The sequence below is a fragment of the Astyanax mexicanus genome, chromosome 25 (assembly GCF_023375975.1).
Source record: "Astyanax mexicanus isolate ESR-SI-001 chromosome 25, AstMex3_surface, whole genome shotgun sequence".
In the NCBI taxonomy this organism is placed as follows: domain Eukaryota; kingdom Metazoa; phylum Chordata; class Actinopteri; order Characiformes; family Acestrorhamphidae; genus Astyanax; species Astyanax mexicanus.
In genome coordinates this window covers 9,465,069-9,479,391 of record NC_064432.1, presented here as the reverse complement: position 1 = coordinate 9,479,391, position 14,323 = coordinate 9,465,069, and the positions used below count along the sequence as shown (strand labels likewise).

The 14,323-nt window shown below is 40.9% G+C and overlaps 2 protein-coding genes across 2 annotated transcripts; both read right to left on the bottom strand.

The window, feature by feature from the left end:
• Positions 1-1,675: 1,675 nt before the first annotated feature.
• LOC125787609 (CD209 antigen-like protein D) lies at positions 1,676-5,299 on the bottom strand. Its single transcript, XM_049472027.1, has 4 exons — positions 5,128-5,299; positions 2,420-2,562; positions 1,915-2,021; positions 1,676-1,814 (listed from the first exon to the last, which is right to left on the bottom strand). The coding sequence occupies exons 1-4, from the start codon at positions 5,297-5,299 to the stop codon at positions 1,676-1,678; spliced, it is 561 nt and encodes a 186-aa protein (XP_049327984.1).
• A 1,854-nt stretch (positions 5,300-7,153) lies between these two features.
• On the bottom strand, positions 7,154-13,622 carry LOC125787608 (C-type lectin domain family 4 member M-like). Its single transcript, XM_049472026.1, has 5 exons — positions 13,451-13,622; positions 8,940-9,368; positions 8,208-8,344; positions 7,393-7,499; positions 7,154-7,292 (listed from the first exon to the last, which is right to left on the bottom strand). Exons 1-5 carry the CDS (start codon positions 13,620-13,622, stop codon positions 7,154-7,156), a joined length of 984 nt encoding a protein of 327 aa, XP_049327983.1.
• Positions 13,623-14,323: the final 701 nt, after the last annotated feature.

Here is a 14,323-nt window from a genome sequence, read left to right as displayed (position 1 = left end):
GGTTCAACTGTGCTATAGGTGAGGATGATGTGTCAGCATACTTTGGTATACAGATACATCATAATGTGCAGATCAGTCAATCAATAATTCCACCCCCTGCATCTCACCGCTATCAGAGGCAAACTGCTGCAGCTCTGCCAATCAGCTCTCCCTCCTGCCCCGTCTCTAAACCCATACATCACCCAGCACCCCTCCCAAACGACCCCTTACATTTTTTAGCCTTTTCCAAATTTGAGTCACCTAAGATCAGGGGGTTTAGCCCTGTAAGTTTATTTGGGTGTGGTGGAGGGCAACTTAACTTAATGCAATAAACGTACATTTGAGTTTAGTGAGTCTCTGTGTTTGTGTCTCTCTATACTACTTCCTGTTTATCAGGTCTAAAGGGGTGCATGCTTATCCCCATACAGTACAAAATAAACAATGCTAAAGTATATAATTTAACAAGTTAATAGAGTCCAACTTTCTCACACCCACATTTCACTGGTTTCTGACCTAAGAAGGCCTCTTGGTTGGAAACCTTTCTTTTGTAGGCTTTTCTTAACCAAGCAGTAACACTGGTGTCTGATACACTTGTTCCAGCACCCTGCACACTCTTACACCACTACCATACATGTGTAACTGCTGTCAAGTACACTTATCAGTAATCAGTAATTAGTAATGGTACCTGCTTGTTGTGTCTTCAGGATCCTCATTGTGTTGGTGTCCTCCATCTCTGTGTTTGGGGTCATGACCTCTAACAGCGTCTGCACTCTCGTAGATATCCACCACCATCTCCACTTTATCTCCTCTGTTCATCTCCTCAAATCCAATCACGTCATCATAAACACTCAGAGACATGTCTAATCTCTAAAAGACTGAAACACTGAATTACTGCGTCTCTGTAGGAACACTACAGCAGTGCTGCACCTCTCGCCTACTTTAACTACAATAAAGGAAGTGGTCAAGTGGCTCGTATAGTTTCCTGTGTGAGCTTAAGGTGTGAAAACAGCAGAGCTCTCCTGCTCTTTATTAAAGGTGATCTTAATCTCTCATACACTACTGCATTTATGAGATCACAACACATAGCTTCTTTATGTATGTTTGTGTTTATATTTCCATGCACAGTTCTGAACATCCAGTTCATCCATCACTCCACATTTCTAATGAGTGTTTTATCCACTGTTTCTCACACTGATCAGCAGCAGCAGTTTGATTCTCTCTCATAGATGAACTGAAGACATCAACTGTTCAATTCAGAAAACTGAGAGAAACATATTCACTAAACTGAGCTCTGAAAATCCAGTATTTGCTCAGAGTTTCATAATCCTGTCAGGATCTTCAGTCAGGATTAGAAACAGGTTGAGTTTGGGTGTGATGTCATGATAAATCCACTAGAGGGAGCCAATCAGCAGCTTAAATGCTGGATCTGAGAGTGTGAGTGCTAAAGAATGCATTTATATTTAGTAACTGCATCACCCTCACAAAATTTGTGATTGAGATTTTTCACTAAAAGTAAAAACTGTGTATGACTAAGATTAATCAGAATGAATAACAGTGAAATGAGTCTTTATAGAACACTCCTGTTTTCAGCAGATTCTTGTTTTTGTCTTTATTTAATTAAACACTTTTAAAAAGAGAAGTTATTCAGGAGTAACAAAAAGGTAATATTACACACTTCTCACACAATATCTACTCTTTATATTCTCTTTTCACAGATCCAAAAAAACTGGTTATTACAGGGATAATCAGCCCAGTTATTCACAGGATCAGACCCATAGCCGTATAAACCACAGTCCTCATCTCCCTTACTGTTGGGTTCTCCAGGGAACCAGAACCTATCAGAGAGAAGGAGAGTATCAGAGTGTTTATCAGAGCAGTGAGGAGTGAGAGTCAGTAACTGCATCATGATCAGAGTTCAGTTCAGGAGTCTCTTACCCAGTGATCAGTTCTGATCCGTCCACCCATTTCCAGACCCCCTCTGTTTTACCGTCACTCAGACCAATCCAAACCCACTGACCTTTTCTCAATGTGTTAATGAAGACCTGTTGAAGTACAATAACTGTTTACACATTTCCAACAACCCACCTCTCACCCCTCTGTAAACTATTTTTTAAGAACCAGAACTCTGTTAGGTCAACAGCACTGAACTGTGCTCTTCTAGCTGTGTTCAACTGTGTTCTTATAAACATATTCTTTTAACTATGTTCTTCTGACTGGACTCTTCTTCACTGTGTGTATGATCAATAGAGCTAATAAAATTAACAGTGGTGAAACAAGGAACTGTCATATTATTTTGACAGAACTAAGTAGTCATACAGTGTTTTAGAGGTAAATACACTCTTACTGCTGAGATAAACAGTATTGAACAGTATTAAACATCTCTCTTTCTCTCTCTCTCTCGCTCTCTCTCTCTTTCTCTTTCTCTCTCTCTCTCTCTCACCTGTTCTTCTCTGCTGTTGATGATCACCAGGTCTGATCCTCTCTCTCTGCAGTCGTTTCTGCTCTCAGTCCAGCTCTTCTCCTCACTAGAGACGTAGTAAAGACTGGAGTTAAAGTAGATCCACCCTTCCCTAGCTGCCTTTTCTATGGATGAAACACAAAAGCAATGCATTATGAGAAAACACTGGTCACAGTAAAAGACTTTTTAACACTCTGCACTGGTCTATATGATTACAATTCTGAGAGATGCCAGAACTCGTAAAGTAATGAGACACAAACGTAAGTTAACCTGAAAGAATGTATCTACAATTCAGACTTTACAGGTAAGATACAGATTTAATGGAAAGCTTTAAGGCTGTGATTCTGGTTTCAGTGCAACAATACTGAAAATTCTAACGTAGAAAACTGAAAAATGATCTGAATTAATGAAAAGTGCAAGCGTAGACAAAATGCTAATTTCTGTTTCTGAATATGGAACTAAATGCACTATTGACTATTTTTATATTTGCACTTGATGAACACCTTCAAATAAACTATGAGTACAACATGTTGTGGCCTAAATATAACTCCATAGTGTAAAGATGTGGAATGATTTAGATGTACAACTCTGTACCAGTTTAACCTCAAACCAGTGTTAGAATGGTGTTCCTAATAAAGTGATTAAGAACTGCAATTAATCACTAACCCACTTCAGAAAACCTTCTGTGGAGCCCGTCTCTCTCTGCAGTCAGGTTGGTGTAACTGGTCTGTAACTGGTCTCTCTCTGCAGTCAGGTTGGTGTAACTGGTCTGTAACTGGTCTCTCTCTGCAGTCAGGTTGGTGTAACTGGTCTGTAACTGGTCTCTCTCTGCAGTCAGGTTGGTGTTACTGGTCTGTAACTGGTCTCTCTCTGCAGTCAGGTGGTTGAACTGGATCCACAGCACTGTGATGGCAGTCAGCAGGAGAACACACAGCAGACCCAGACCCACTGCAGCCAGTCTGTAGCGTCTGCTTCCTGCAGAGCGACTCTCTATGAGGAAACGCAGATACATAACTCATTTAAACAATAAGGATACTAAAATGGCAAAAGTCATAGGACAGAAATATGTAAACTGATCATGAAGGTGTGCCTCAAGGAAAGGCTTCAGTACGCCCACACTTGTATAAGTTGTGAAGTTGAACACTGGTCAGTGTTCTCATGGCAAGGTGAAATGAATTTATGCGAGTTGGCATGAGGTCTGGTAGTAGTGCAGATGGATGGAAACATCCTTCCATTTCTGTAGCTCTCTATACAGATATTTAACATTCCTCAGTCCACAGTGTCACAAGTGTAAATGAAAAGGTCCAATAAAACTGAGTCGGGGGGAGTTTGGAAAGGACAAGAGAAGGATATAACCGGAGAAGGGACCAGTGTGGCATCACATCAATGTCAAATGTTGGGGGCGCAAAAAAGGTGAAAAAATCTATCCTGCGAAAAAATTATTGAAAAAAAAAATTGCCTGTGTAAATTTCTGGTGAACAGCTCGTTCCAGGCGCTAAAGCCGGTCTGACGATCCTGGCGAGTGGCTTGTTCCACTTGCTGAAGCTTGGCTGACAGTGTTTGGCTTTTAGCATAGCTAGCTAACTGTCCTGCTGTCCTTCTTCCTCGCCCTCCTCTGGCTTTGCTTCTAAAAGAGGTTATTCGTAGAAGGCAGTGACTCACAAAACCTGAAGATATCAATCAATAGTAATGGCTGAGGAAGTTGACCATGACCCTGCTCCCAAGCTGTCAAAACCACCCCTTTCTACACTTGTGCACAAAAGCTTCACTTGAAATTGTTCAGGTGTGCCTGTCTAATTCCCAAACAACAGAATGCTTAAATCTGCTGTGTTTTTTTGCTTGGGGCACCCACATGCCTAAAACCACCCTGGATAGAGGCTTGGTGGAAAGTGGGCTGTTTAAAAGGCAACAAATGCTGCCCCAAATGCCGGCTCAACGCCACTGGCCACATGTGCAACCACTTTTCCTCCACCCAACAGCCTCTGTGAACATGCAGTCAAATTAACGTCCCAGGCTGCACGGGAGAGTGGACCAGGACTAACGAATAGGAACAGGAATAACGAGAGAACCGCAGACCCACTTCCACACCACTCCACCAGCTAAGCAAAATGAACTGATTAACCCAGCTGGGCACATTTATAAGCTGTGATATTATGCAGATCAGTCAATCAATAATACTACCCCTGCTGACATTCAACCATCTGCATGCCCTGCCTCTATAACCATACATCACCCAGTGCCCGTCACAAACTACCCCTCCCATTTTTAGTCTTTTTCAAATATGAGCTTAGGGCTAAGTCAACTGAACTCAGGGAGGTTAGTTACCCTTTAAATTTGCTTGGGTGTGGTGGAGGGCAACTTTATTCAATAAATGTATGTTTTAGTCTACAGCTTCCTGTTTATCAGGTCCACAGGGGTGCACATCTATCCCATATGGTACAAAATAAACAATGCTAAAGTATATAATTTAACAAGTTAATAGAGTCTTACTTTCTCACACCCACATTTCACTGGTTCCTGACCTAAGAAGGCCTCTTGGTTGGAAACCTTTCTTTTGTAGGCTTTTCTTAACCAAGCAGTAACACTGGTGTCTGACACACTTGTTCCAGCACCCTGCACACTCTTACACCACTACCATACATAACTGCTGTCAAGTACACTTATCAGTAATCAGTAATTAGTAATGGTACCTGCTTGTTGTGTCTTCAGGATCCTCATTGTGTTGGTGTCCTCCATCTCTGTGTTGGGGTCATGACCTCTAACATCGTCTGCACTCTCGTAGATATCCACCACCATCTCCACTTTATCTCCTCTGTTCATCTCCTCAGATCCAATCACATCATCATAAACACTCAGAGACATGTCTAATCTCTAAAAGACTGAAACACTGAATTACTGCGTCTCTGTAGAAACACTACAGCAGTGCTGCACCTCTCGCCTACTTTAACTACAGTAGTGCTGTTAATAAAGGAAGTGTCCAAGTGCCATCAACTCTATACGGTTTCTTGTCTGAGCTGAAGGTGTGAAAACAGCAGAGCTCTCATGCTCTTTATTAAAGCTGATCTTAATCTCTCATACACGACTACATTTATGAGATTACAATATAAACTGAGTATAAATTATTTATGTATGTTTATATGTTTATTTGTCCATGCACAGTTCTGAACATCCATTTAATCTATTACTTCAACATTTCTAATGAGTGTTTTATCCACAGTTTTTATAAACTGATCAGCAGCAGCAGTTTGATTCTCTCTCACAAATGAACTGAGGACATCAACTGTTCCATTCAGAAAACTGAGAGAAACATACTCACTAAACTGAGCTCTGAAAATCCAGTATTTGCTCAGAGTTTCATAATCCTGTCAGGATCTTCAGTCAGGATTAGAAACAGGTTGAGTTTGGGTGTGACGCCATGATAAATCCACTAGAGGGAGCCAATCAGCAGCTTAAATGCTGGATCTGAGGCTGTGAGGCTGATCAGTGATTTACAGTCTGCAGTAAAATTACAGATTAAAATATTTTATTAATCTTGGTGGTGTCTCTGGACAGGTCTAGATAATAAAAATAAAGGAGTAATTTATTGTAAAAAATAATTAACAGTAAAATATCTTAGAATTAAATACAGATTAGAGGGTGAATAAGGGTTTCTGCTGGTGGAGCCGCCACGATTCTCTGTGTAACAGTGAGAAAAACACAGTCTCAGATACGTCTCAGCTCCATCCTCTAACCAGCGCTGTTTACTCAGAAACTGAAAACTTCATAAAGCTTTGTCTCGATCGTTCAGTCTGAGACGCTTCATCTGAAAGAGGGTTCTCTGCTCTGCGTCTCTGAAAACCTGTTTATTATTATAATCACACATCCAGCACATGAGCACAGTTACAGTTTGTACAGTTTGGATATTGATGCTCTAATGAAGGTTTTCAGAAGCTCCACCCTGAGATAAAGGCTGGGTTTGGGGTTTAGTGAGGATCTGGACCAGTTCAGCTGTAGAGAGACGGTAGGAGAATGGTTTGTGCTGCTGTGCTGAGTGTGTACCTTCATGTTAATTAGCTTGTGTATAATTGGATGTTTTTTTAGTTGTTATTGGAAGTTATACAGGTTTTAAGGGTCTGACCTAAAGCAGAGTGTTAAGGAGGGTATTTACATTCAGTCGCTGTATCACCATCAGCAGCCAGAGTCCGAGAGAGAACAATTGTCTGTGTTTTTAGCTCAGGTGTCATTTGGCTGATGTATCAGATCTGGGGATCTGGTGCTTTCTTCTGAGTGTGTTGACTGCCTAGTGATTGGGTATTGGGCTTACAAATTGCGAAGAAATTGGAGTAAAATTTGGAATAAATTATTAAGTTCAGTTGCTGTGCACTTACGGAGTGTGTGCATTTGCACGTCTGTGTCAGCAGTTTAAAGTAAGTCAATGCATTCATTAGGAGGGATGTCCAAAAACATTTTAACATAACGGGTTGGTTTCCCAAAAAGAGGTTAAGCATATTCTTGTACTACACAAAATTTGTGATTGAGATTTTTCACTAAAAGTAAAAACTGTGTATGACTAAGATTAATCAGAATGAATAACAGTGAAATGAGTCTTTATAGAACACTCCTGTTTTCAGCAGATTCTTGTTTTTGTCTTTATTTAATTAAACACTTTTAAAAAGAGAAGTTATTCAGGAGTAACAAAAAGGTAATATTACACACTTCTCACACAATATCTACTCTTTATATTCTCTTTTCACAGATCCAAAAAAAATGGGTATTACAGGGATAATCAGCCCAGTTATTCACAGGATCAGACCCATAGCCGTATAAACCACAGTCCTCATCTCCATAACTGTTGGGTTCTCCAGGGTACCAGAACCTATCAGAGAGAAGGAGAGTATCAGAGTGTTTATCAGAGCAGTGAGGAGTGAGAGTCAGTAACTGCATCATGATCAGAGTTCAGTTCAGGAGTCTCTTACCCAGTGATCAGTTCTGATCCGTCCACCCATTTCCAGACCCCCTCTGTTTCACCGTCACTCAGACCAATCCAAACCTTCTGATCTTTTATCAATGTGTTAATGAAGACCTGTTGAAGTACAATAACTGCTTACACATTTCCAACAACCCACCTCTCACAAACACACACACACACTTAAGACATGTCATCATTTGAGCATTTAAAATTATTCTATAAGAACCAGCACTCTTCCACCTGTAGGAAACCTGTGAGATCAACAGCACTTAACTGTGCTCTTCTAACTGTGTTCAATTGTGTTCTTCTAATCATATTCTTCTAACTCAGTTCTTCTGACTGGACTCTTCTTCACTGAATTTGTGTTTTAAACACAGTCCACAGTCCGTCTTATTAGCTGCACTGATCATATAGGACACTGTAGTTCTATAATTACAGACAGTAGTCCCTCTATTTCTCTACATAATTTATTATCCTACTTTCACCCTGTTCTTCAATCTTCACAGAAAGTGGATGAGGCTATGATTTCAGTGGTTGTTTTCATTTTGTTCTCAACTAATTAAACAATTTATATCAGTAAAGATTTTTAACTTCTCTTCTCAACCTTTCTTTCATTGAGATCCGGTGCGTGATTTACGTTTTCCCAGTGTTTATGATCAGTGGAGATAAAAAAATGAACAGAGGGAGTAGAAACAAAAAACTGTCAGAAAATGTATGTAGTTTTACAGTGCTTTACAGGTAAATAAACTCTTACTGCTGCGATAAACATTACTAAACAGTTTAATACATCTCTCTCTCTCTCTCTCTCTCTCTCTCTCACACCTGTTCTTCTCTGCTGTTGATGATCACCAGGTCTGATCCTCTCTTTCTGCAGTTGTTTCTGCTCTCACTCCAGATCTTCTTCTCAGTAGAGACGTAGTAAAGACTGGAGCTGAAGTAGATCCACCCGTCTCTAGCTGCTTTATCTATGGATGAAACACAAAAGCAATGCATTATGAGAAAACACCTGTGGTCACGTCTGGTCACGATTGCTTGATGCTCTTCACAGAAAAATACTTTTTAACTCTTTTCTCTGGTTTATATGATTACGATTCTGAGAGATGTGAAACAGAGCTGCCAGAAAGAAATGAGACACAAATGTGTGAGTTAACCTGAAAGAACGTACAATTCAGACTTTACAGGTAAGATACAGATTTAATGGAACACTTAAGATTTAAGGCTGTGATTCTGGTTTCAGTGCAACAACACTGATAAAAGTTTGAACGTAGAAAACTAAAAAATGATCCGAATGAATTAAAAGTGCAAGTGTAGACAAAAAACAAATTACTGCATCTGAATATGGAACTGAATGCACTTAGACTGTTTTTATATTTGCACTTGATGAACACCTTCTAATAGCTCTTTACGAGTACAACACAATGTGGCTTAAATCAAACTCCATAGTTTAACAATGTGGAATGATTTAGTGGCACAACTCTGTACCAGTTTAACCTCAAACCAGTGTTAGAATGGTGTTCCTAATAAAGTGATTACGAATGTCAATTAATCACTAACCCAGTTCAGAAAACCTTCTCTGGAGCCCGTCTCTCTCTGCCTGTAACTGGTCTCTCTCTGCAGTCAGGTTGGTGTAACTGGTCTGCAACTGGTCTCTCTGTGCAGTCAGGTTGGTGTAACTGGTCTGTAACTGGTCTCTCTCTGCAGTCAGGTTGGTGTTACTGGTCTGTAACTGGTCTCTCTCTGCAGTCAGGTTGGTGTAACTGGTCTGTAACTGGTCTCTCTCTGCAGTCAGGTTGGTGTTACTGGTCTGTAACTGGTGTCTCTCTGCAGTCAGGTTGGTGTAACTGGTCTGTAACTGGTCTCTCTCTGCAGTCAGGTGGTTGAACTGGATCCACAGCACTGTGATGGCAGTCAGCAGGAGAACACACAGCAGACCCAGTCCCACTGCAGCCAGTCTGTAGCGTCTGCTTCCTGCAGAGCGACTCTCTATGAGGAAACACAGATACATGAACTTTAATCATAGAAATAATAAGTACACTGAAATGCCAAAAGTCATAGGACAGCAATATGTAAGTTGATCATGAAGGGTTGCCTCAGGGAAAGGCTTCGACCTGCTCCCAATCTGTTAAAACCACCCCTTTCTACACTTCACTTCACTTGACACCTGAAAAGGTAAAAAAGAGTAACTCAGCTGTTATATAATGGACAAAAAAATTGTTCAGAGTGCACACATTTTCTTTTTTGTGCTTGCGAGTTCCACAGTTGAAAAACCAGTTAAAACTGGCTGTTTTTTTTCTTCACCTGGTGTTTTTGCTCCCCTGACTTGTGACATTGATGTGACGCCATAGACCAGCGAACAACACAGTCCTGAGGACAAGGGGGGCTGGCCAGAAGCCAGATGTTGACACTATCCGTCCAGACTGAGACTCCTGCTAGCTGCAGAACCTTGGGTCAGACCTAACTGAGAACATGGTAGCCAGTAAGTAAGCACTGTGATGGTAGTCAGCAGGAGATAACACAGCAGACCCAGACCCACTGCAGTCACCCAGGTCTCGCCAGCCCTGCAGTGGCCTCCGCCTTGGTGGAAAATGGGCTGTTTAAAGGGCAATAACTGCTGCCCCAAATCCCTGCTCAAAGCCACTGGCTGCACCTGTAACCACTTTTTCTGCACCCAACAGCCTCTGTGAACATGTGGCCGCATTAACGTCCCAGGCTGGACCAGGACAGGACATTTGTAACCCTGTCCTGTTTGCATCCATGGCCCTGGTGGCTGAAATCCTAGAAGAGGGGAGTGTTACAGGGAATAACAAGAGAACCGCAGACCCACTCCCACACCACGTATCCAGCTAAAGCAAATTGAACTGATTAACCCAGCTGGGCACATTTATAAGCTGTGATAATATGCAGATCAGTCAAACAATAATACTACCCCCTGCTGACATCTAACCATCTGCGTCTCACCGCTATCAGATGCACACTGCTGCTGCTGAAACTCAACCAAGCCCTTCTGCCCTGCCTCTAAACCCATACATCACCCAGTGCCCCTCCCAAACTACCCCTCCCATTTTTTAGTCTTTTTCAAATAAGAGCTTAGGTAGGGCTGTGCAATATATCGAATTTTGATTGCGATGGCGATATTGGTGTCAAACGATCTCAAAATTCATAATATCGAATATAAATGATTATTGTAATTTATCTGTGCTGCCGCTGCACTATCGTGGCAGGAATGGGTTGAGCAAAAACGCAGCGTGTGGTACGTCATTGACGTCAGAACAGCTCTGCAGTCTCCTGCTCACTTCCTCTCCATTGAGGCTGCTGAAGAGAGTGAAGATTAGCAGCACTAATATTGGCTCAGAAATGGAAGCTACAGGGTAGGCTCAGTTAGTTGAGAAAAAAGTAAGAAAAAGTTAGGTGATCTGGGACCACTTCGGATTAGAAGAAAAAGACTCAGAACAGAAGAGAATCATCTGCAAGATTTTCCGGAAAGTGGTGTCTGCACCTCTCGCCAAAACAACAAACTTATTCACCCAAGGTAAACCACAGAGCAATTCAGGACGAAACGATAAAGAAAAAACAAAAAATAGACTATGCCAACGTCGCCTCAACCAGCAAGACCACCCAGTCATCAATGCAAGGCACACTCTACAACGCCACTCTGTACGCCACAACTTCATAGAGGCACAAGGCTCTCACAGAATCCATCGGCTATTTTTTTTTTGCCAAATATATGTATGTTATCTATGCAGTAGAGGGTGAGGGTTTTAAGAAAATGATCTACGAGTTTGACAAGTTATGCTCTGCCCTCTCGACATTATTTTAGCAGAAATGTCCTGCCAGCGATGTACGAAAAGTGCCGAGAGAAAGCTGCAAAAGAAGTGCTTGAAGCGGATCACTTCGCAGCAACGACAGATATTTGGTCTAGCCATACAAGCGAGCCATACATTAGCCTCGCGGTTCACTTAGGTGAGTGAGCCATAGGTGAGTACTGAGTAGCAGTTATTCCAGTGTGAAATTACATATAACATAGGTCGGTAATAGGCGGCCCGCGGGAAAGATGTGGTCCGCGACCATGTAACGTGTTCCGTGGTCACATTTTGAGAAAGTAAAATATATTAATTCATTACTAGTTTAGGTCAGTGAAGTAAAGTGCGGTTGGCTGCTGGCTGTTCTGCGTGAGCACCGCGGAAAACGCGCGCAACATTGCGCCTCAGTCTTGGTAAAAATAGTAACGTCGGTTGAAGTGTAGTTCAAACATCAAAGCAATGATATACAACTATAACCACCATCTTTACTGAAATGTTGTTATCTAACCAAGATTCCGGTAAAATGCCCTGCGCCTAGTCTCTTTCACAGCGCGCAGAACTGAGTTCAGAACTGCTACAAATAACCATACGAACCTCAGTTCAGAAAAATAAACTTAAGATGAGTAAGGACATGTAAAGTTAAATATAAAGGACAGGTTTCTATTATTTTAAAATGAAACTAATGTCTTTTTTTTTGGTCGGTTGTCTCCTGCGAGCCGATTTCTTAACGTCAAAATTTAATCAACATATTATATACAGAAAAAACAAAATATTAAACATATATAAAATATATAATGTATAAAAATATAATCTAACGAATTTCAAAATATCAAAACGAAATTCTCAATAGAATTGAAGGAAACAGCCAAACTAATGTTACCAACAAAACCGCAAATATCCCAAGCAGCCTGTCAGCCGGACGTCAGTGTTAGCATATGAACTGTAGGCGTTGCTTATACACAACAAACGATTCAGACGTGCAATGTGAGCTGTCCACATCACCTGATTAAAAAATCCCACAGTGTCCGCCTATTTTGGTAAATGATTTAATCCAAGCCTTCCTCTCAGCTCAGAGCGCACTTTAAATGCAGGATTCACGCTGATGTCCATTAGACAAGCCCTAGATAATCTACACACTTATCTCTTGGGCTATAAGGCTTATAGTATAAGCTCAATATAAAATAGTTCGTTTGTTTAGAAATTATTTTGTATTCTTAAACCATGTTAAATTATATTCGATCATTCAGACATTATTCTTGTAGGCTAATTTACAGATTTTTCTTAAATAATAGATCTATGCTTCTTCAGTGTTATAATGTTAATTAACATAATTCTGAACAGATTTGGCTCATTCAAACAGCCCGGAAATGCTTTTAAAAAGCTCAGTTTCACCGTTCTACTTACTAAAAAAAGGGTAAGGTAATGGTAAGGTAACTTTGTTGACAACTTGAAGGTAGTTACCTAGGCTGAAACCTGCCATTCTCTCCAAAACAATCAAACAAAAAACATGGACACTATGCTAAAACATTTAGTCGACGAATTGGCTACAATGTTCTTAATTGAGTAAATGAGGGCTTATTAAAATATATCGTTTAAAATATCGTCATATCAATATTGACTGAAAATATCGTGATATTGATTTTTCCCATTATCGAGCAGCCCTAAACTTAGGGCTAAGTCAACTGAACTCAGGGAGGTTAGTTACCCTTTAAATTTGCTTGGGTGTGGTGGAGGGCAGCTTTATTCAATAAACATATGTTTTAGTTCACTGTCCCTGTGCAGGGGCGTAGCAGCAAATTCGGGGCCCTGTACACTCTCAGTGACAGTGGGCCCCTATCCATGCCAGTACACAAGGAACGTGAGCAAAAATTTTCATGGGCCCCTCTCTCTACTTGGGCCCTGGGTGGTCAGGTCCACTTTTCCCCCAACTACCACGCCCATGTCCCTGTGTCCCTGAATCTACAGCTTCCTGTTTATCAGGTCCACAGGGGTGCACATCTATCCCCATATGGTACAAAATAAACAATGCTAATGTATATAATTTAACAAGTTAAAAGGGTCCAACTTTCTCACACCCACATTTCACTGGTTTCTGACCTAAGAAGGCCTCTTGGTTGGAAACCTTTCTTTTGTAGGCTTTTCTTAACCAAGCAGTAACACTGGTGTCTGATACACTTGTTCCAACACCCTGCACACTCTAACACCACTACCATACATAACTGCTGTCAAGTACACTTATCAGTAATCAGTAATTAGTAATGGTACCTGCTTGTTGTGTCTTCAGGATCCTCATTGTGTTGGTGTCCTCCATATCTGTGTTGGGGTCATGACCTCTAACAGCGTCTGCACTCTCATAGATATCCACCACCATCTCCACTTTATCTCCTCTGTTCATCTCCCCAAATCCAATCACATCATCATAAACACTCAGAGACATGTCTAATCTCTAAAAGACTGAAACACTGAATTACTGCGTCTCTGTAGAAACACTACAGCAGTGCTGCACCACTCACCTACTTTAACTACAATAAAGGAAGTGCCCAAGTGGCTCGTATAGTTTCCTGTGTGAGCTTAAGGTGTGAAAACAGCAGAGCCCACCTGCTCTTTATTAAAGCTGATCTTAATCTCTCATACACTACTGCATTTATGAGATCACAACACATAACTTCTTTATGTATGTTTGTGTTTATATTTCCACACACAGTTCTGAACGTCCAGTTCATCCATCACTCCACATTTCTAATGAGTGTTTTATCCACTGTTTCTCACACTGATCAGCAGCAGCAGTTTGATTCTCTCTCATAGATGAACTGAAGACATCAACTGTTTAATTCAGAAAACTGAGAGAAACATATTCACTAAACTGAGCTCTGAAAATCCAGTATTTGCTCAGAGTTTCATAATCCTGTCAGGATCTTCAGTCAGGATTAGAAACAGGTTGAGTTTGGGTGTGATGTCATGATAAATCCACTAGAGGGAGCCAATCAGCAGCTTAAATGCTGGATCTGAGAATGTGAGTGCTAAATAATTCATTTATATTTAGTAACTGCATCACCCTCACAAAATGTGTGATTGAGATTTTTCACTAAAAGTAAAAACTGTGTATGACTAAGATTAATCAGAATGAATAACAGTGAA